The 21,502-nt window shown below is 35.9% G+C and overlaps 2 protein-coding genes across 3 annotated transcripts in view; both read right to left on the reverse strand.

Moving 5' to 3' along the window:
* Nucleotides 1-12,856: 12,856 nt before the first annotated feature.
* On the reverse strand, nucleotides 12,857-14,420 carry LOC111060597 (pyridine nucleotide-disulfide oxidoreductase domain-containing protein 1). Its single transcript, XM_022348269.2, has one exon. It carries the CDS (start codon nucleotides 14,379-14,381, stop codon nucleotides 12,948-12,950), a length of 1,434 nt encoding a protein of 477 aa, XP_022203961.2. The 5' UTR covers nucleotides 14,382-14,420; the 3' UTR covers nucleotides 12,857-12,947.
* Nucleotides 12,865-21,502, reverse strand: part of LOC111060598 (28S ribosomal protein S18b, mitochondrial) — a 47,170-nt gene continuing 38,532 nt past the window's right edge. For both annotated transcript variants that reach the window (XM_039432457.1, XM_039432458.1), the window contains exons 4-5: nucleotides 19,967-20,097; nucleotides 12,865-14,528 (exon numbers count right to left, since the gene is read on the reverse strand). In XM_039432457.1, the coding sequence (XP_039288391.1) occupies nucleotides 14,396-14,528; nucleotides 19,967-20,097 (264 nt within the window). In that variant the 3' untranslated portion in view covers nucleotides 12,865-14,395. The remainder of the gene's footprint in view (nucleotides 14,529-19,966; nucleotides 20,098-21,502) is intronic.

Consider the following 21,502-nt stretch of genomic DNA (forward strand, 5'->3'; position numbering starts at 1 on the left):
TTTTTTAGAACAAAAAATCTCTTGTCCATCGCCTCACAATCATCCAAAGCACAGATTTCCACAAGCATTATATTGTCACAAAAAGGTTCTGTAATAGGCACAAGATTTGAGTCATCCTGCACCAACAGTTCTTCTCTAGCAGTGTAATCAATATTTTCAATGTCTGTCACAAGGTTGTTGTTGTTGTACAGGTTTTCTGTTAGAAGCCACAAACACCATTGGTAGGCTTGATTTTATTACCACAGAGCGTAGGCACATTGAACACCTTAGAAGTATCTATGTTTACTGCACCGTTGACATTATCAAACTGAACGAATGCAGATCAATGCTGCGATATTTATAGTAAGATAGTTGAGGGATGACAGCCAAGAGGGCAGCCAAGACAATAGAACAATGGAGTGGCGCATTCGCATTCATCAGCAGTTTTCTTTCTCATGATTATTTTAATTTTTGTGTTACCTATAATCAATAATAACTCCAGTCACCAGTAAAAAGTTTCCAGAAACGTGGTGTACTACCATATTAATTGACATTCTGAGCCTTCAGGCTAAACTTGGGGTTACTGAGAAGGAATCTGCAATCAGAGTTTCTCTATCAGAAAAAATAACGAAAAAAAAATAGTCCAGTTTTGGACTATTTCTATAGTCCAAATACCTATTTCCTTATACCTAATTTCTATAGTCCTAATACCTATTGGACCTTTATATAGACATATAAAAGGGGGTGTGCTTGCAATTTATATTGTATTCTGATTTTATAATATATTATTTGGGTGCATAAGAGAAGTCCAGAACCAATTTCTTCATTCAAAATTTCTTTCACCTTTTTCTAGAATATGAAATTCTGAATAAAATGAGATCATTCGGATTTATCTATCCCCAATGAGTGCTGAGTTATGATTTTTCAAAAATAAGTGGAATTTGAAGAAAGAAATCAATTATGATGAATTTTAGTTTTTGATCAACAATTTCTTCCGATTGTTACCATTTAGATGTATAATTCAAAATCCTTCTGGGCGTATTTCTGTGCTCTATTTTGCATAAAGAAATTGGTTCTGGTCTTCTCTTATGTACCCAAATAATATATTAAAAAATCAGAACTACAATATAAATTGCATGCACCAATGTATATAGTGACTGGACTAAAACCCAGCTGTTGATCTTCCAGCAACCGTTGACATTCATCCTGCAATGCGGCCGAAACACTTCCAAGCCAGAAACCCATCTCAAATGATAACAACGCCAAGCTGTGAGAAACCATCCTGCACTGCGGTGCTAGATTTGCTGCGATGTTGATTTTGTTTACAGTGACGAAAAATAAATAATTTTTCTACCAAGGAAAGAGAACATTTGTGTAATTACACTCAATAGTATGACAAGCTATAATGGAAACACATTTCCTAGAATAGAATCACTCAATTTTCTGTCAGATGTATAGAAAAACTTGGAAGACACTCCCTTTACACAAAAAGAAGTGGAACAGTATAATAACATCACAATGCTGGAAATTATTAGAGGTAAAGTGAAAGTGGGTCAATGTAAAAGATTAGAGGAGCTACAATAAGGGACAGAATTGGTCATTATCGCAATCAAACAGGTATACTGTAGGAACAAGAGTCGGTATATTTCACAGTTTGAAAACCTGGAAGCATTGTATGTGTCAAACTATTGGTTAGAGGAAGAATTTGAGAACCCCAACATAGATTTGAATTATAAAATTAGAATCAAGCTAGTTTTTTTCTAAATATACAACTAGTAGGAATGAGGAAAGAGTTATATTCTGTATCTGATTGACATAGAAATGACTTGATGTTTGTATGATAATTGAAAAATAAAGAAAATTATTGTAACCTTGTGTGTTATTTTTTGATACCCATTCTATCCTATCCAAAGATATAAATCTCCAATAAGATGAAATTGAGACGCAATTCTCAAAGTCAAGTATCATCTATTAAAGAATGGACTTAGCATTGGTCACAGTGCAAGAGATAACAGTGGATGTGAGCCCCACTTTCACATTAATCAACTTGCAAGAATGCCTACAAGAGAGGTATGTGTTAACTCAGCTTTACACTTTGCACTCAAGTTTACTTATACATGTCAGACTGCCTACATTTTTCGGCATTGTGAGATAAACAAGAGATGACTCATGCAAACAAGGAAAATTGGAAATAAATTATTGCAAAACATTGTGCAATTGATATGAGGATAGTATAGTGATAGTTTGGTGTGACTCATTCTCACTCACTCAGTCACTGTTTCACTCTCTCACTCACTGTTCCAGTCTCTAACTCACTCTCTCACTCACTGTTTCAGTCTCTTTCATACTATTTCAGTCTCTCACACACTGTTTGTCAGGAGGAGGTGGAGTGGGGGTCGTTTAAACAGCCTTCATTGAAAGTATAGTAAGGTGATTTTTTACCTATATGAACATATACACGTCGTAGTCAGTCAGGAGTTCTAGTTCAACTTTCGTATACTTCAGCATAACATCAAAGGAGAAGGCTGGTGATGTGAAGTATTGTGCACAATCCAAGTTATAGTTTTTCAAGCACATGTCTCTGAAGCCTACAAAGAAGGCCAGGAGTGGACCTCACGTAGGTCACGAGGACTAATCAGTCTGAAGAGAATGCCAAGCATATCAAACTGGATTGCTAAAAGGATTGCAACCAGGTGATGAATGGAATGTTAGTATAGGGAAAAACTCCTGGTTCTTGTAAAGGACATAAAGGAATCCATCCCTTCAAAAACAGTAAACAATATGGTCTCTTGTATATATTCTCATCAATATACGAGATGTGTTCAAAAAGTAAGGTGACTTTTTGAATTTCACAGGCATTGCTCATTTGATTTTCGATTTTCTTATTTTGTTGCATTATTAGTAAACATTTCCTGTGCATATTTTCTAAGTTTCAAGTGAATAGCATGTTTAGTTTATTTTTGACAGTTACAAAGGTCAGACATATTATTTTGGTATGCTCAGAAATTTGCGTCCTAGTTCAGTGTGCTTCCACTGGAATGATAGAGCCCCACTTTTGACTTCATAACCGTATACCCATGTTTTGTCATCTGTTATGATCCTTTTGAACAAATCAGGGTCATCATTGACATCATCCAATAGCTCATGAGCGATTGTCATGCAATGGTTATTCTGGTTGAAATTGAGCAATTTTGGAACAAAATTCACTGACACACCTTTCATATGCCCAAAATATCGAAAAAAATAAATGGCTCAAGCCAACCAATATGTCAAAATCTTCTGCAACTTCTCTGATAGTGATACAATGATTTTCCAAAACAATTTTGTTCATTACTTTGACGTTTTCATCTGTTGTTGTAGTGCTGGGGCGTCGAGAGCTGGGTTCGTCATTGCCATCTTCTCGTCCATCTTGGAAGAGCTTGTACCACTCATACACGGGTTTTCCCATCAAGAGTAGACTCACCCTATGCCACTGTCAACATTTCAAGTGTTTTGAGCACTTAATTCCATTTTTTATATGAAATTTGACTCAAATTCTTTGATCCATTTTTTTATATAGCAGAAAATTCGCCAAGCTCACCAAAATACGTCTGACTTTTACCTGTCAAAAAGAAATCTAGACATGCTATCCACTTGAAATATATGCTCAGGACATGTATACTAAGGCAACAAAATAGAAAATCAAACGTGCATTACCCACTAAATTCAAAGTCACCTTACTTTTTGAACACACCTTGCATTGTTGAAATCGGATTTGTGGGAGGTAAGATTTCAAGCTTAGAATGGAAGGATAAGATGGATCCATTTCACTTTGTCATTTTCTACAAACGATGTATCAATATGCTTACCTTTTGATATCTCATCATTTTTGGATGAGTAGACCAATAAGCTACAGCTTGTTTTGTTTGATAGTTTTTGAAATCTTCCTATAGTGAGGTCCACGTTATAATGTCAGTGAATAAAGATAGAAGAATAGCGATGCCGATTCTCTGCATTGATTTATTATAATTCTACACTGTCAAAAACATAATTGGCATCGTTGTGGACCTAGAAAAGGATAGTACCACCGACTTTGTCGAATGATAGACAAGGATAGCAAAACCAAAGTTCATCAAATACTGTCATTATAACGTGGACCTCACCAGGGCCGGAACAAGGGGGGGGGGGCAGAGGGGGCGGTTGCCCCGGGCGGCAGGGTTGAGGGGCGGCAAATTTCTGGTTGCAGAAAATTTGTTTAATACAGTTTGTAAAAGTTTTTAATGAAACGAGCCAAACGTCATAAGTAACGTCAATTAAGTAATTTCAAAACTGCATAACGTAATAATCAAACAATAATTATAATTTTACAATAGCAATCAATATAAATCTATTGCAACGAGTAGAAAACACTGAGCGAGTGAGAGCCCTAATAGCATAATAAGCAGCACAGCAAAGTTTGTTTACAATTTTAGCTGATCGCCATCCCACTCAATGCCAGCCTCACTGCCATGCCGCCCCCAATCAGTGTTGCCAGATGTGGGGAATTTTCGCCTAGTTGAAAGGTAAATTTTTACTCTTAGAGTAAATTTTTTAATAAAAGAATTACTCAATTTGAAAATATATTTTACTAATTCTTGTATTTTCTATGACTTTTTCACTTATACTAGCTACATGGGTACTTCAATATTACTGATAAGAGGATAAATATTGAAATGTGGGGGAATTTTCAATCGAATGTGGGGAAAAACAGCCTCTGGGATTGTGGTATCTGACAAGTGGCAACACTGAAGCATCTTTTGCTGCTTTGCTAAGTGCAAGTTTGCAAGAGTGCAACTACTGTGTTTCGTGTTTTCTGCTGTTGTTTAGTTTTTTCCTTCTACATACTTAATTCAATTATCTGTTATTGCACTGGTAATAATGTAATGTTTACTTCTTTTTACTGTTGCCTTGTTGTTTAATATAACATGGATGGTCGAAAAAGGCTCAGTGGAGCACAGTACAAAAATTCAGCTAAAGAAAAGAAGAAGAGGCAAGACCAAGTATTATCAAAGACACGGAAAATAAACCTGTTTTATAAAAACACTGCAACTGCAAAAAATGGTAAGTATAAGTATGACAAACTCAAAACTCATTGTAATGTTCAATGGTTCTGTTGTTTACATTAAAGGGTACAGTTTTTAGTATTTTATATAAATAATACTCTTACTTCTTATTACTCTGGTAACTTTGTAACATAGCATAATCAGTAGTTTATACAATTTAATGGAGAAAAAATGTAAACTAAAATATTATAAATTTTTGTTTGATATAAATGCTTCATTTTTGATATTATTAACACGTATACGGTAGTATAAACTATTTTATGTTAAATAAATTTCAATAACTAAAACTGCAATAATTAAATCAAAGTAACAAATCTAAACAAAAAGACTACACATATAAGGAAGACTTGAACAAAAAGGAGTTGATATCTGAAATTGAAAGTTTCAAAGGCTTTGCATTAGGAGTGGATAATAAATTGAAAACGTCTAGTGCTTCCACTTCATTAGAACTCATTTTAAAGAACAAGCTGGAAGAAATGTACCCGAATATCACAACAGGACTTAAAATATTCCTCACACTACCAGTATCGGTTGCTACCGGAGAAAGGAGTTTCAGCAAGCTCAAGTTGGTCAAAAATCACCTAAGAAGTTCTATGTCTCAACAAAGACTCACTGATCTTAGCATTATTACCATTGAACACAAGCGAGCCTCAAACATTAGTTTTGATAAAGTGATCAAAGAATTTGCCTCCAAAAAGAGTTGTAAAGTAATCATTAGAGATTAAGTTATGATGCATCTAAAGTCTATACTACTACGACCTACATACCATTATTTATAGTGTGAATATTTGTATGAATTATAATACTTTATAAAAACTATCTCAACTTTTCTTAATTTATTTGTTTACCTGTTCCATTTTTGTTTAATTTGTGAGGGATTTTTTTGTGGGTGAAGAGGGGGAGGGGCGGCAAATTTTAGTTTGCCCCCCCTCAAAAATTGTCTAGATCCGGCCCTGGACCTCACTATAGAGACTCTCATCAGAATATAGGAATTTCTAAAATTTATAATACATTCCAAAGAATCACTCAAAAGAAGACAGATTCACTCTCTACACACAAAACTCTTCCATTGTATAGAATGATCCAACCAGCTATGAAGCTTTTCAACTCAAAAACATCAACATCTTCAAAAAAAATCAAATGAGGAGGAAGCTTACTAATATATTAATGGCTCATGTATGTCTGTTTTTTTTCAAAAAGATCAAATCGTTCTGACCCTTCCTGTTCCTAGTCCTAGTGTAATACTAACCCATTCAAAGGATTTAGCAGACACATCATTCTCAACTGATCTGCTGAGCAATTACCTACTTATAGCAATAACAACAAAGAGTCAATAACGAATCTGAGTCAAATTCATTCCTAGTGCATACCAGAAATTATATATTATTGTTCAATATTGAATAAGTTAATGATGAAAAAACTAAGGCAAAAAGGCATCACAACCAGAGATTCAATGTTTGATTTTTCTTTATTATTTTTGTTCTTTCAACAGTAGTTAGAGTATAAGTTAAATTATATAAAAAGATACACATTATAGAAATATAACCACAGATACCTGTGGGGGGATTGGAGTTCCACACCTAGAAGCTGGAAATATCAAAATTGTAGGCTAGGATGACGATTTCGAGAATTTATTTGAGACAATTTAAAAAAACTGGAAATGGTATGAAGAGAAAAAGTGGTGAAGGAATGAGAAAACAAATTTCTCTATCTCTTTCCAAAACAGACAATAAAAAACACTTGTGAACTAACCTTTTACACACAATTGAAGATCAAAAATGGCGGTGTGGCAGTGTCCTAGAATACTTAACAGAGAAATGTGTGTTGGCTGCTAGTACCACAATGTCTGAAATGCCATATTCTAGAACAGTAATAACTGAACAGGTATGTCTTGTATGGCTCTTGGCTGAACACTGATGATCCTACACTGTTATGCACACTGTATATATACTCTGAAGTGGGTGGAGAGTCTTCTGATTTATTTATTCTTCATTTTTTTATTAATTTATTTTTTTAAATTTTTTCATCCTTGACCTTTGACCCTATGAGAAGTCTTGCACATGTTGACCTTTGACCTTGTCCCAGACTCCCCAAAATCTATCTACTATCCAGCGGGCAGCTGGATGTTTCAAGAATGATAGTTCAAAGAATATTGAAGAACAATAACTTTCGACCATTTCATGATACCCCAGTTCAAGCGTTCAATGAACATGATACTGTTTCAAGGATATAGTTTTGCCGTTGGATCTTAGCATAAGATTGTGTTTCAAACATTTTATGAACATATCAAAGAAAAAAGTACATTCACAAGAACTGGTGCTGTAAATTTCTACAATACACATACATGGACCTTTCACTTTCCTTGCAAGAATAAATGGTGAAGTTTTTATTGATTTTCTGGTCAATTGATGGAAGATGTGCCTCTCAATTTTAGGCAGAATATGTGGCTCCAGTTGGATGGCTGCCTCCCTCATTATGCTAGAAACGTCCGTGTGTGGCTTGATAACAATTATGCTGGGCGGTGGATTGGCCGAGGTGGACCAGTAAGTTGGCCACCACGCTCACCTGATCTTACTCCAATGGACTTCTACTTTTGTGGGGTTGTAAAAAGTGAAGTTTACAGAGAACCTGTAGAGACCAGAGAGGAACTGATTCTCAGAATTTGATTGACTAAAAGTGATGAAGACACGGTCCAACAAAGTGAAACGGGCAACTTGAAACTTGATAAACGGCAGCAGAAGTTGCATAAACAGAAATGGAGGATATTTTGAATTCCTGTAAGCAGTGAGCATGATATTTAACTTGATTACCATCTGAATGATTGCCATCAGTTTTTTTAATTCTGTCATTCATCTACTTTGAATTATTATTCTATTAATAAATTTTGGAAGGTTGGCAGCCGTGATTTGCTGTGAGAAGTGCTGTTGAGATCGTGTCCTACCGAAAAGTAATTTTTAAAAGTGAATAGTGTATTTGAAGGAACCTGAGATTCGGAGAACCAATAGTTTGGCTTGTGAGTGTGTGCAATAGATCTGAACTTCGCATACAGAGTGATATATGTCATGTAAAAGCATAAGAAAGTGAGCTAGTACAGATGTTAGGTTAGCCAAAAAGAAGCCGGGGAAAGATTTCATAGACGTTGTTAGGTGAAGAATGGACTTTGAACTACGTGCAACAAACCTATGAATTGAAAATTCACCAGGATTCAAGGGGGAACAACAACGGTAAGACAAGGATAGGAAGATTCGTGTGGAAGAGAGACATGAAAGACCCTCACACCCGGAATAGTAGCATCATCATCAGACCGTTATCTTCTATGGCATTCTGAGCGCCTCAATAATCTTATCAGCTGCACAGTTAGAATAACGCCGAATTATTGCATTCAAAATAAATAAACATTTTCAAAAATAGAACAATGCTGAAATATCTCTACGGCCCGTAGATAAGTGGTTCCGAGCATTCAAAAAGGAATAGTAATAATATATAGAAGAAGTATTCAAACATACTTAAAGTGATTAGTAGCATATGAATTAAGAACACCGAAGTCTGCCGAGGATTAAAGCGTTGTACAATATGGAGGAAAAATTAGACATGATATTGAAAAAGTTGGAAAAGCTAGACCTTTAGAGACTAAAGTGGACCATTTGAAATGTCATCTTGAGAATGAAGTAAAAGAGATTTGATCTGAAATAAATAAGATGAAGGAGAATAATTCCAAAATTGAGAAAATGAAGGAAGAAAGGGAGAGAAAATTCAATTTGATGATATTTGGCATTAAGGGTAGGAATTTCTTCACAATGAGTGAGGAAGTGATTAGTGTTTTGAAGTTCCTGGTTCCCGAAATAAATAACAACTATATTAGGGACTTATGGAGAATTGATAGGAGCAAGGAAAGATCTCCAGTCGTTGTTACACTGAATTCAATCACAATAAAAAATATGATATTAAGGGGGAAAGGAAAACTTCGAGGAGAGCAGCGCTTCAAGAATGTTCAGGTTAAAGAGGATTTTACAAAAGAAATAAGAGAAATCAGGAAACTGTTATTTCCTCATCTTATAAGATTGAAAGAAGAGGGAAAGAAAGTGATAATGGTAGGCAATAAACTGAAAGTGAATGATGATTGGTGGTCACTAGAGGAGTTGAATAAAGAGGCGAACTCTTCGAAAAGAGCTAGAAGCGAAGAGGCATCTCCGAACCAGAAAAAAAGGGAACAATAATGGTACACAAGGAAATCAGTTGGCGAATAAAGAGAAGAAACTGGTCAGAGCCAGCAGCCTGGATAAATATTTCAATAAAAGCGTGGAAAGGAGCACAAATGGCAAACAGGCAGATGAGCGGGGAGAGGCAGGAGACGGGTCTCAGAAATCGGTTGGAACTGGAAGGAATGAGAAAGTAAAAGAAACTTCAACTAAGCAATCATAGCAGCAACAGGCAGAAAGAAGGACTGGATTCATACAGGAACGGAGGGGAAATAAAAATATTAGTAACAGAAAATTGTTATACATCGGTACATTTAATGCGAGAACAGTTTTAGACGAGGATAAGATTATGGAGTTGGAAGAGGCAATGGAGGAAATTAAGTGAAGAAATAGTTGAACGTAATAATGGTCATATCTTATGCCATTCAGCAGCCACAGGAGGGCATAGGGGAGTGGGATTCTATATTAACAAAAGGTTGAAAGATGGACTCACAGAATTTAAAGCTATTTCGGATAGAGTTGCCTTCATCCGTTTACAAGTAGGGAATGATAAATTTATAATTATACAAGTACATGCACCAACAACAGAAAGCGAAGAAGAAGAAGTTGATCTGTTTTACCGGTCTGTAGAAGAAGTAATGGCACTTGGGGAACCCGGAGAGAAGCTGATTATTATCGGAGATTTCAATGCAAGAGCAGTTACAAGGAGTTATGGAAACAGAAGCAGTAGCAGATACGGAGAAGAAGAGCTTACAAATGAAAGAGGGGAGAAGATGTTAGATTTCGCTATGAGTAACAATCTTAAAATAATGAACATGTTTAATCATGGAAGTATTGAGGAATGGTGGACATGGAAATCTCCAGTAGGCAACATACATGAAATAGATTATATAATTATAGAGAACGGCAATGATACAGTCGAAAAAATGGAAGTCATTAAAAATTTCAAGTTTGACTCGGATCACAGGTTACTGATGAGCGAAATGCTACTACACAAAAGAAGATTCCGCATAAAGCAAAAACGATTGGTGTTAAATCAGATGAATGCTGAAAATTTTGTAAAATATTTGGAAGAAGAAATAGGGAGAAGAAACATATTGGAGAATAGTGGCATAGAAGAAATATATAATAACCTCATACAGTCCATACATACAGCTTCTGTCAAATCAGAGGGAGAACAACAAAGAAATGGAAGAAGGAGAAGTAATAGGATTTCAGCTGAAACAAGGGAACTCATCGATAAGCGTGAAAGTTTGAATAGAATTGTAAATAAAACTGAAGATCAAAAGGATGAGCATAGACGACTTAGAAAAGAAGTAAGGAGAAGAATAAGGAAGGAGATAGAAGAATATGAAGAAAACGTCATCAATGAAATTATGTCAACAACAGGATCGACTAAGAAAATAAATAAACAGCTGAGCACAAATAGAAGAAAATGGATCCCAAAACTGAACATGGAAGGAGGAGTGGCTAGGTGGCAGATACTAGAAGAAATTTCCAAATTTTATGAAGAGCTATACAAAATGATAAATGCCAATGACAGATGGGAAATGACGGACAATCAGCCTGTCGAGACCTGTGAGCCCGAAATCTTAGAAGAAGAAATAAGTAATGTTATCAACAATCTGAAAAAAGAGAAATCTCCAGGAAGCGACGGTATCACGAACGAGTTACTAATATTGGGTTTGGAAAAACTATTAAGACCACTCAAACTCCTTTTCAATAGGATATTGAGAGACAAAGTGATACCAAAGGATTGGAAAAAAAGTAAAGTAATTATACTCTTCAAGAAGGGATGCAGATTTGATATAAGGAATTATAGGCCCATTACTCTATCATCAGTTCTCTATAAAGTCTTCACCAGCATTATTAAAAATAGGATTATGAATGCAGTATATGAAAATCATCCATCTGCACAAGCAGGATTCAGACCAGGATACTCAACCGTAGACCACTTACAAGCAGCGAATCAATTAATTGAAAAGTGCTTAGAGTACAATGTACCAGTATATTTAGGATTCGTGGATTTCCACAAGGCATTTGATAGTCTGAGGCATTGCAGGATGTGGGAGGCACTGGAAGAAACGGGCATCAGCAAAGATTATATAAATGTGATTAAGAGTATCTACAAGGAGACAGAAGTATTTATTGAGTTGGAGAGAAGAGGAAGAAATATCAAGATAGAGAGAGGGGTAAAGCAGGGTTGTCCATTGTCCCCGGTTATCTTCAACTGCTGTCTGGAGTACATATTTAGAAGGCTAGAGTGGGAGGATAGAGGTTTGAGTATCAACGGATATAAACTCACGAATTTAAGATTCGCCGACGACGTAATGATTGTCGCAGAGAGCGCCTACCAGTTGAAAGAGATGATGAGCGAATTGGTAGAAATCAGTGGCATGATGGGTCTCCAGCTGAATGCTCAAGAAACAAAAATAATGACGAATTCGGAGAGAGAGGGAGTGGAGCTTAGTTGCGGCATCATTGAGTATGTTGATGAGTATGTATATTTGGGGCAGACCTTGTCATTCACAAATCGATTGGAAAAAGAAGTGAAACTAAGAATTGACAAGGGATGGAAAAAATACTGGATGTTGAAAAAGATATTCAAAGGAAACTTCTCCAATGATCTAAAAGCGAAAGCCCTGTCATCATGCGTCTATCCAGCAATATTATATGGGTCACAAACGTGGGCGCTGACAGAAAGGTTGGATAAGAGACTAGAGACGACACAAACAAGAATGCTACGCAGTATCCTGGGAATCAAGCTGAGTCAAAGGGTGAGGAACAGCGATGTATTGAGCAGAGTGAGAGTGAAGTACATGCAAAAAGAGGCTCACATCGCGAAATGGAAGTGGGCAGGGCATGTGGCCAGAATGCAGGAGGACCGATGGACCAAGATCTGCACCGACTGGATTCCGAGGGATAAGAAGAGAAGAAGAGGACGACCAACCACAAGATGGAGGGACGAGATGAACCAGAGAGTCGGCTATGCATGGACCACTACGGCCAGAGACAGAAAAATGTGGTGCAAAATAGTGTCGAAATTATGAAACTATGGAAGGAACTTGATATAAACTGTATATAAACTGTTGTCAACTCAATTACCTCAAGAAGAGAGGCTTTTGTTCTAAATGAATGTCAATAAAGCTATTATTATTATGTATTTTATAAATTTGAAATTTGACTATGAATTTGAAGAATAGCATTTTTTCAAGTTTAAGCCCTAATAAAAAACTACAAAATAACTAAAACAAATACAATCATATTAATCTTGTTAGAAATGTTTTTCTCTTTCCAACAATACCCTTGAAATTGAAATTCGACCAGTAATTTTTCAGTTATTGAGTATTTAATGACCAGAAGTAGGCATATTCTGAAAATATCGAAAAATCTATATATCTCGAAAACTAAGGTCGATAGGAAAAAAGTTTACTGAACATTTTTTGTCAGAAATGTCAAGTAGAATCTATGGTCAACGGCTGTTACAACCTTGGTGGGACACTCTGTATAGATGTCAGAAGAAGTCTCTCGACAGGAAAGCGGTTTTTGGTAATTTGGACCAACTATTCTAGACAATTGAGGAATGAAACAATGACATCCTTTGGATATTAAATTTATTTGAAAGGAAAGATATTTTTATAGAAAACAAAACAATTCATACTGTAGCTACTATTTATAGTTCATAGTACTAATCAAAATAATCATCCATATCAATATCAGGATTGAGAAGTTCATTTTCGAGATTTGTAAGATCAAGCTGATTCAAAATTAAATTTTCGCACATCTCTTCCAGATCGGTATCGCCTATCAGAACAGCTCCCTGCATGCGTCCTTCTTTCATGACAATTTTCAAATATTCTACTCCAGAGGTAACACGTAGAAGACACGAATAGTTACGAGCTAGTTTTTGGGCGTTAAAAAGTCCCAGTAGCACAACATTAAAGCCAAAAAAGTTTGTAACATGAGTGAAAAGTTCGAAACAGAAATCCTGCAGTACTGGTTGGTTGACAAGGGAGGCATGCATTGTCTTTGCAACATAGCTGCCCATCTGATGTGCTTGTGTCCAGAGTCGCATTTGAAACCAATGAGTTGCTTGCTGCCAAACCGGAGTACAAACATCGCCCGCAGCAAATATATCAATCACGTTTGTCTCCATTTGCTCATTCACTTTGATGCCCTTATCCTCAGCTAAGTCAAACTTCTTATCATCAGTAAATTTGATGTCACTGTTGGGAACAACACCGGTGGCTGAAACGATCAGATCGCATCCATATATTTTACCATTTGTCAATCTAACATAAACCGGCCACAAAGGTTCATCTACTGTTTTAGAGCAATCGTCCATTTCAGCAGGATTCAAAACAGCGTTTACCTCACAGTTATATTCTATGATGACTTTACATTTAAAAGAAGATTTACCGTGTAGATTATAATTTGTATGCCAATCTGGACCTAACGCAGCTCCACCAGATACTGTTTCTTCTCCTGAAATTGTATAAACTTTTCTTTTGATCGGTTTTTTATCTCCAGTTTCTGGTTTCCCCTGTTTCAATGAATCCTGAAAAAACTCGGCCGCCCCTGGATCAATAAAAGGGGCAGATATATGATTATCTTTTATAACCCAAACTATTTCAACACCAGTTAGTTCATAAACTATTTCAGTAGCAATCCCCCCATTGCCTACCACAACAATTCTTTGTGAATTAGCTACTCTTTTTTGAAAACTAGCAACTGATTCTGTATCTCTGATTCCAATTACATGTGGATTTTTTGAAATTAGCCTTGGAACTCCACCGGTACAAACGCACAACTTCTTATAACGGATAACACGTCCAGAAACAGTAGTGACTAAATGATTTGTAGAATTGATACTAGCAACCGGGTCTTGTATCACAACTAACGATTCCTGTTCAACATTTGATAGACTGTCAGGACTTGTTTCAATAACGTCAAACTTGGCTAACATTTTTGTCAAAGGTACTACATTGGTGACTCTTTTAACAACAGGTGAAGCTGTTAGTAGAATTGTTTTCTCATCAGGACACAAGCACTGCAATCCCTCAGCACATGAAACACCTGCTATGCCTCCTCCGATGATCACAAACGACGCTTCTTGTTCCATTCTAAATACAATTTCTACACTTTGATGTTGTAATCCGAATAGTTATATGTTCTGAAGGGTACATCAAATGTGATCAGTCCTTGATCTTTCGCGCGTTCAATAGCGATCTCCAACTTTATGTGCTGCTTACGGCATACACCAGTTTTCCTAAAAAAAAACAAACATAATTTTTGATAATATAAAATACATTATTTTCATTTCACAATATGTTCTACAGAATTTTATCGGTATGGAAGCCTATTTGAGATTCACAAAAAGGAGTGGGGAACAACTGATAGTTTGAGATTGAGATACATGATAGGCTTTCACAGTAGTTATCAAAACTTCAAACACTTATAACTTTTGACAGAATGATCAGATCTCCTCGTACTACAGCTCAGTTCTTGAAAATTTCCGTTTTCGAGAGATTTTCGCAACTTTGAATATGTGAACAATTTGTGATACGTCAATAATTTCCACAGTCTCGCATATTCAAAGTTGCGTATCTTGTGAAACACTCGAGATAAAAAAAACAAAAAGTGGTCAAGGTTGTAGAGAATTTTCTCCTCTTTTTGCTCCCATAAATCGTTTTTCTGATCCTTGATGTATCCTTATGACGTACCCCCCCCCACACTAGGAAATACTGAAATTAAATGTTTCTAACGGGCGATTCTCATAGAAAATAACCCTGGTGAGATGATTTCAGCCGAAATATGTATTTTGTTGTTAGGAAGGCCTTGAAAAGGTATTATAATGAAAAATTTGTATTTTGGCTGCAGGATATGATTTTCTATTTTTGGGTGTATTCCCCCTCCCACCACTACTAAATTCGAAAATTCTCAAGGAATCCTGTTCAGAATTAATTGTTTTTTCACGTGATGTGTGGTTTCCCATCTATACTAGAAAAATATCCAAGTTGTATAGGGTAGATGTGGTAGGTTTGCATAATTTTGAAAACCCCTTAAAAAATACCCCTTTTTTGAAAATTCTCAGCTCCGGAGCCAAAAATGGTAGAATCCTGCGCGACCACTCAATTTATTGGAAATTTTATTATCTTTAATTTTGTAGAGGATGATTTTTCTACAAAAGCTCATAGTTTTCAAGATTAAATGGAAAAATTAAAAAAGTCAGAAATTTTAGGGGTTTTCGGGGGTTTTGGGGGTGAAGCCGCCCAGCCGCGTGTCAGCAAATTTCAGATTCGAATTCAGCTCCCAAAAATACATATAGAACCGTCGAGTAAAATTCTTTCGGGGCTGTTTCCTGAAAAACTACCATTTGACTGGACTATATAGATACCGCTTGTGTTCGCGTCATCTGCTCTGCTCTATCCATGAATTGAGTTTTAGGTTAGTTGAGTTACGATATTTGAAATAATTGCGCGAAATATGTCATCTCTATAATAATTTTCAGCATAATCTTATAATCTCAATAGCCTTCCTATTCTGTGATGGCTATCTTTATAACTCTAGATAAGTATCTTTTGTATTTATTCTTTTGTAGGAATAATGGTGATATATTATATATTATATCATGGTTGAATCTAAAAAGAGTTTTATAGTTTTCAACTATTTGTTGTGATCGTATCTGGTATAGTTTCCTCTTACTCACACAAATTAGTTGAGCCATTTTACTATGAACAAAAGGTGAAAAGCTGCTCCAGAGTAAACTCACCTCTTTTGAAGCATTTGCAAATGCTCTAGTTTATTCATACAATTTTGAGCAAATGCTTCAACTATTTTTTCGATGAGCATGAGCAAAAGGTTTTGCTCACGTTTATTCATAGAAAATGAAGCATATGCTCCATATTTTAGAAGTATAAGCAAATGCTCAACTTTATTCATAAGGACCATTGTTTATAAAAAAAACTGCTCGACAGCGAATACATGATGTTATACGATCCAACGCTCCATAGCGACTGAAATGAAATGGCATAGTATGGGCCGTCTGCTAATACTCGTTCAAGGTCAATACCCCTCCCAATGCAGAGTAATATCGGTTCGAAAAGCATGCGTTTTAAGTTGATTCAGCACAAAGTAAAAGGAATATATAACTTCTCTGTGGATTCAGACATATGGGACTGTGCTGCGTTGCGTTTGCGATGGGACTGCGGTCGTGTTGGGTCGCTATCATTCACACATAGGGGACTGTGCTGCTACTGTGCTGTTGCTGTTTTGCTCTGTATTACGTCATTCCAGTGCAATCACTTCATTACTTCAGTCACAGGGATGGATTCCGACAAAGAGGATGTCATTATAGCGGTTGGTGCGTTTATTGTATTACAAGAACAAGAAGAAGAAAGAAAGAGGCGAAAATATTGGGTGCATTAGCTGTGGAGAGCAAGAGATGAAGAGGGAGAAATCCACACAATATTTTCGCTTCTTAAAAGTGACCCAGTGAAATGTTTCACGTATTTTCGTATGAGTTACGTAATCGTTCTCAAAATACTTGAGAATGATTTGACAAAACAGCACTCGAGGTGGAGGCGGCCAGTTTCACCAGAAGAAAGGTTGGCATTGACATTAAAATAACTGGGTTCAGGCAATTCACAACTGTCTATCAGCTTCACCTTCAGCTACAGATTGGCTCCTTCGACAGTGAACTCCATCATTTTCCAACATAAGAAGCTATATGGAAGTGTATGGCTGCAAAAGAAATGCCAGAACCAACAGAGGAAATGTGGGGAAAAATAGCTGAAAAGTTTGGTTCAACATGGCAGTTACCCAATTGATATTGAAATTCAAGCTCCAAAAAATAGTGGGTCACTCTACTACAACTATAAAAGACATTTTCTGTTGTATTATTCGCGTTGGTTGACGCAAACTATAAATTCGTGATAATTGATGATGGTGGTTATGGAAAATCTAGTGATGGTGGAATTCTATCAGAATCAATTCTCGGTAAACGTTTGGATGAAGATCGCCTAAATATTCCAGGTCCTAGACAATTACCAAATTCAGTGGAAGCCTATCCATACGTGATTATTGGTGATGAAGAATTTCCTCTGAAGACAAATTTACTTCTGCCATATCCTGGAAGCTCATCACGTGTTGATGAACGGAAAATAATTTATAACTACAGGCTCTCAAGAGTGCGTCGGATCGTGGAAAATGCTTTCGGCATTATGACGCAGAAGTTTAGAATATTTTATGGAAGAAAACAAGTCACTCCCGAAAATGCAGACAGAATAGTCATGGCTGCATGTGTTCTGCATAATTGAGAGATGAGAACATTGCAGAAGTTCGATATGAAGATGAGCTCCAAAGTAGTACTGCAAACACAACACCTTTCACACCTCAGCGTAATATGGGTGTACGTTACACTCAATAAGCTTTGGAGATCAGGGAACGATTTTGCCAGTACTTCAATACTATTGGAGCTGTGCCATGGCAACGCGATGCAGTGAGAACAGGGAGGACCACTGAAGACACTTGATAGAAATTATAATATTTTTTAATGAAAACTTTATGAAAAAACATAATTTATTCAAGGAGCATTTAAAGTTATGTTTGTGCTTTTTTCGATTTCGATTAAAATTATTATTGTGCTTGCCGGTTTAAATCAAAATAGAAAATGTTTAATTTGTGTGAATTGATAGTGGAAAATAAAAATATTTAAAAAATGAAAATTTAATAATATAAATGAAAACTAAATGGAATAGAAATAATATTTTTATATGCATTCAAAGAGCATGCAATATTCATTGCATGCTTTCTATTCTTGAATATGTTTTCTAATTTATGTAATTTGCATGAGTTGACAAACCATAAGCATATGCATTTTCAACATGAATAGTTTATACTTAAGATTGTGAATATATATTTATTTAGATATAAAAAAATAATAAAAATATTTATGAAGAAGCATTTGAAATGGATGGACATTGTCTATGCTTGAGGAAGTTATCTCAGTACGTCTGAGTAAGCAATGCCAATTATTATGTGCAAATAATGAGGTTTTCAAGTTTTTCTTACAGGTAGATAGCCCGTGGTGTGTTATTAGAAACTCACATTGTATGCATGTAGGGCATTGCTCACTCAGACGTGCTGAGATAACGCCCTCAAGCATAGGCAATGTCCATCCATTTCAAATGATTTTTCATGAATATTGTATAATTGTTTCATATTTTTTATATTGTTTTTTATTATTTAAATATATTTACAATCTTAAGTATAAGTTATTCTAGTTGAAAAAGAGTGAAAAGGATTTAGGAATGGATATTTTTTATTAATTTATGGTTGGGTCATGGGGTATGTTCTCTTGCTGATGTGCAGCATATCCTGGATATCCGTAACGTCCATACCCAGATTCAGCTATATTCATAAAGAATCCAGCCGATGTAGATGGTTTATTGTATGCCAATGGTTGATTGTACTCCTCTTTTTTAAATAATTCTATCTCCTTTTTGTTCACTAAATTGAAAATATCTCTTTTCAATTCAGCCTGGTCTAATTCTGAAAATATCAGCATGCTCTCACTGATGTCTTCGAAGAAAGTCATCAATTTTCTCTTCTTCAACATTTCGGGAGTTTCTTCTTTTGTCGATTTTCTCTCTTCATTAAAATTTGTTAGAGCTTGACTAAAATGCGCAATTGGAATTTTTTCAACTTTTTCGATGGAGGTCGAGCTGAAACCGGAGGTCGAGCTGAAACTGGAGCTGGAGCTGAAACCGGAGGTCGAGCTGAAACCGGAGGTCGAGCTGAAACTGGAGGTCGAGCTGAAACTGGAGCTGGAGCTGGTGAGAAAGAGGTGGTAGCTGGAGATACAGCCGGGTCCCTACGTCAGCAGTTTCATCACCCACCTCAACACTCAACAACTCTGTCACATCTTCATGCAGAGACAAATTACTCACCGTCACTCTTTCTTGTATGTGATGTTTCAAAAAGGCCAGCCATCTTATTTCCTCATTTTTGTCGCGGCCTGTCCACTGACAGTTTTTCGCCGTTGAAGAGCTCTCCTGTAGTATGAACAAACATTTCTCCATTTTGATTTGAAGTCATCTACTGATAACTGCATTTTGATTGAAATTTCCTTCCACAAATTTTCTCTTACAATATTGTTATCACAATCTGCATGCTGCAGATCATACAAACTTTCACAATCTTGTACGAATACAATCAGCTTTTCGTCATCCATTACGAATTTACGTTTTTAAAAACTATTCTCGCAATAGATTGTCAAGGAATGAAGCATCGACTAGAACTGAATGAGGGTAGTAGGGTTGAACTCTGGTAAACATCTGCAAGCCAGAACAGCCGGCAGGTGTACACGAAGATGCCCGGGGCTGTACAGAAACATCCGAAGCCGCTTCGGCGACCCAGGGCATGAGACCGCGTGGCCTTGAAGAGCTCTTTGGAAGACCTCTCAAATGACACAGTCGCAACACCAACGCAGTACGATACCAGCACAGTCCCCTATGTGTGAATGACTCTAGGCTGTAGCCATGCATTTAAAGTGGAGAGATGGTTTTGGCGAAACCATCTAAAATCGACCGGCCGCAGTCCCATCGCAAACGCAACGCAGCACAGTCCAATATGTCTGAATCAACCTTTACTCTGCACCACTCTGTATGAAGACCGTATTAAAATTTTATAGGTTATTCAACTCACGATGTCTTGAGGATGTTGCCGTTGTAAGGAGAAATGAATTGTTGTAGCAATTTGACGTTTGTCTCATGTGGAACTAGGTACTCATCACGACAGATTGGGCACGGGTTACCAGTAGCAATTTGTCCTTTCCTCTGAAAAATATTCAATTCAGTAATCTCAATTTACAAATTTATGAAAAAGTGTACATCAAAAAGTGTCATCTTGAAAATGAGAATGATGCTAGCATAGCTGCCAATTACCAGTGTATTTTTTCTAGGAATTCTAGATATAAAAATGAATGAAAAACGTACATATGAATAACAGAAAGGCGAACTTTGGTTTGGGTTATATTTGCCATCAACCAAACTGCTGTCACTATATTATGATATATATATATATATATATAATTATATACTAATTAAATAATATATGATAAATAATCCGGGTTAATTTTACCGGATATCACATTGACGCTCACTCTAACCGAACGGAGTTCGTTTTGACTTACTTGAGTCTGACGTTTCGACGCCATCGCAACAAACGGATGTACCCGGCCGGTTAATTCTTTTACATATAATATATCCATATATCCATCCGCGAAACACTCAAATGTAATATATATATTACATTTATATATATGTTATTATGTTATTATGTTATATGTATATGTGTATATGTGTATATGTGTCATTATATAGTCATTATATTAATATGTGTCATATTATAGTCATTATATGTGTATATGTTATATATGTTATATTTAACTTGAATGGAATCTATTTATATAATAAATATATATATATGTTAAATGTCCAATAAAAATGAAAAATAGATTCCATTCAAGTTAAATTCTACAATTCCTTTCTCCTATTTTAGTCTAATTCTTTTTTGAATTCTAATTTTAAATCTCCTCTTTTCTATCAATTCATAAGCTACACCTTTCTTTATTCATAACTCACTCAAATCTTGAATATCCCGTTTGTAACCGCCCCCTAAATACCTCATAATGTCCCCTGAATCTGTATCCTTTTTCTCTCCATCCGTCTGCACCGCGTAATCTGTGGTCTCTGCTGCTACAATTGAGTCTCCGTGCATACTCTGTGGTCACACGACCGTTGGATTCAAAACTGCAGTCTTCTCGGTTGAGAAAGGAGACTCAGTCTCCGAAAATTTCCCCCCATTTCTAATGTAAGTTTTTAAGTGTTTTCAATCTATTTATATTGTGCCTCCTGTTTATATATATATATATATATATATTATATATATATATAATATATATATATATATATATATATAACTCCAAAATTAACTTTGGTGTCTGACCTTGAACTATAGACTTTGGTCTTAAAAATTGAATTTTTATCTGAACTACCGGTTTAGTTTCTTTTAAATTGTGCGTATATATGTATATTATATACACAATTTAAAAGAAACTTATACACATGTATATATGTAATATACATATATACATAATATATATATATATCTTTTAAATTGTGTATATAATATACATATATATGTATATATGTATATTATATACACAATTTAAAAGAAACT

This window comes from Nilaparvata lugens, chromosome 7, assembly GCF_014356525.2.
Source record: "Nilaparvata lugens isolate BPH chromosome 7, ASM1435652v1, whole genome shotgun sequence".
Lineage (NCBI taxonomy): Eukaryota > Metazoa > Arthropoda > Insecta > Hemiptera > Delphacidae > Nilaparvata > Nilaparvata lugens.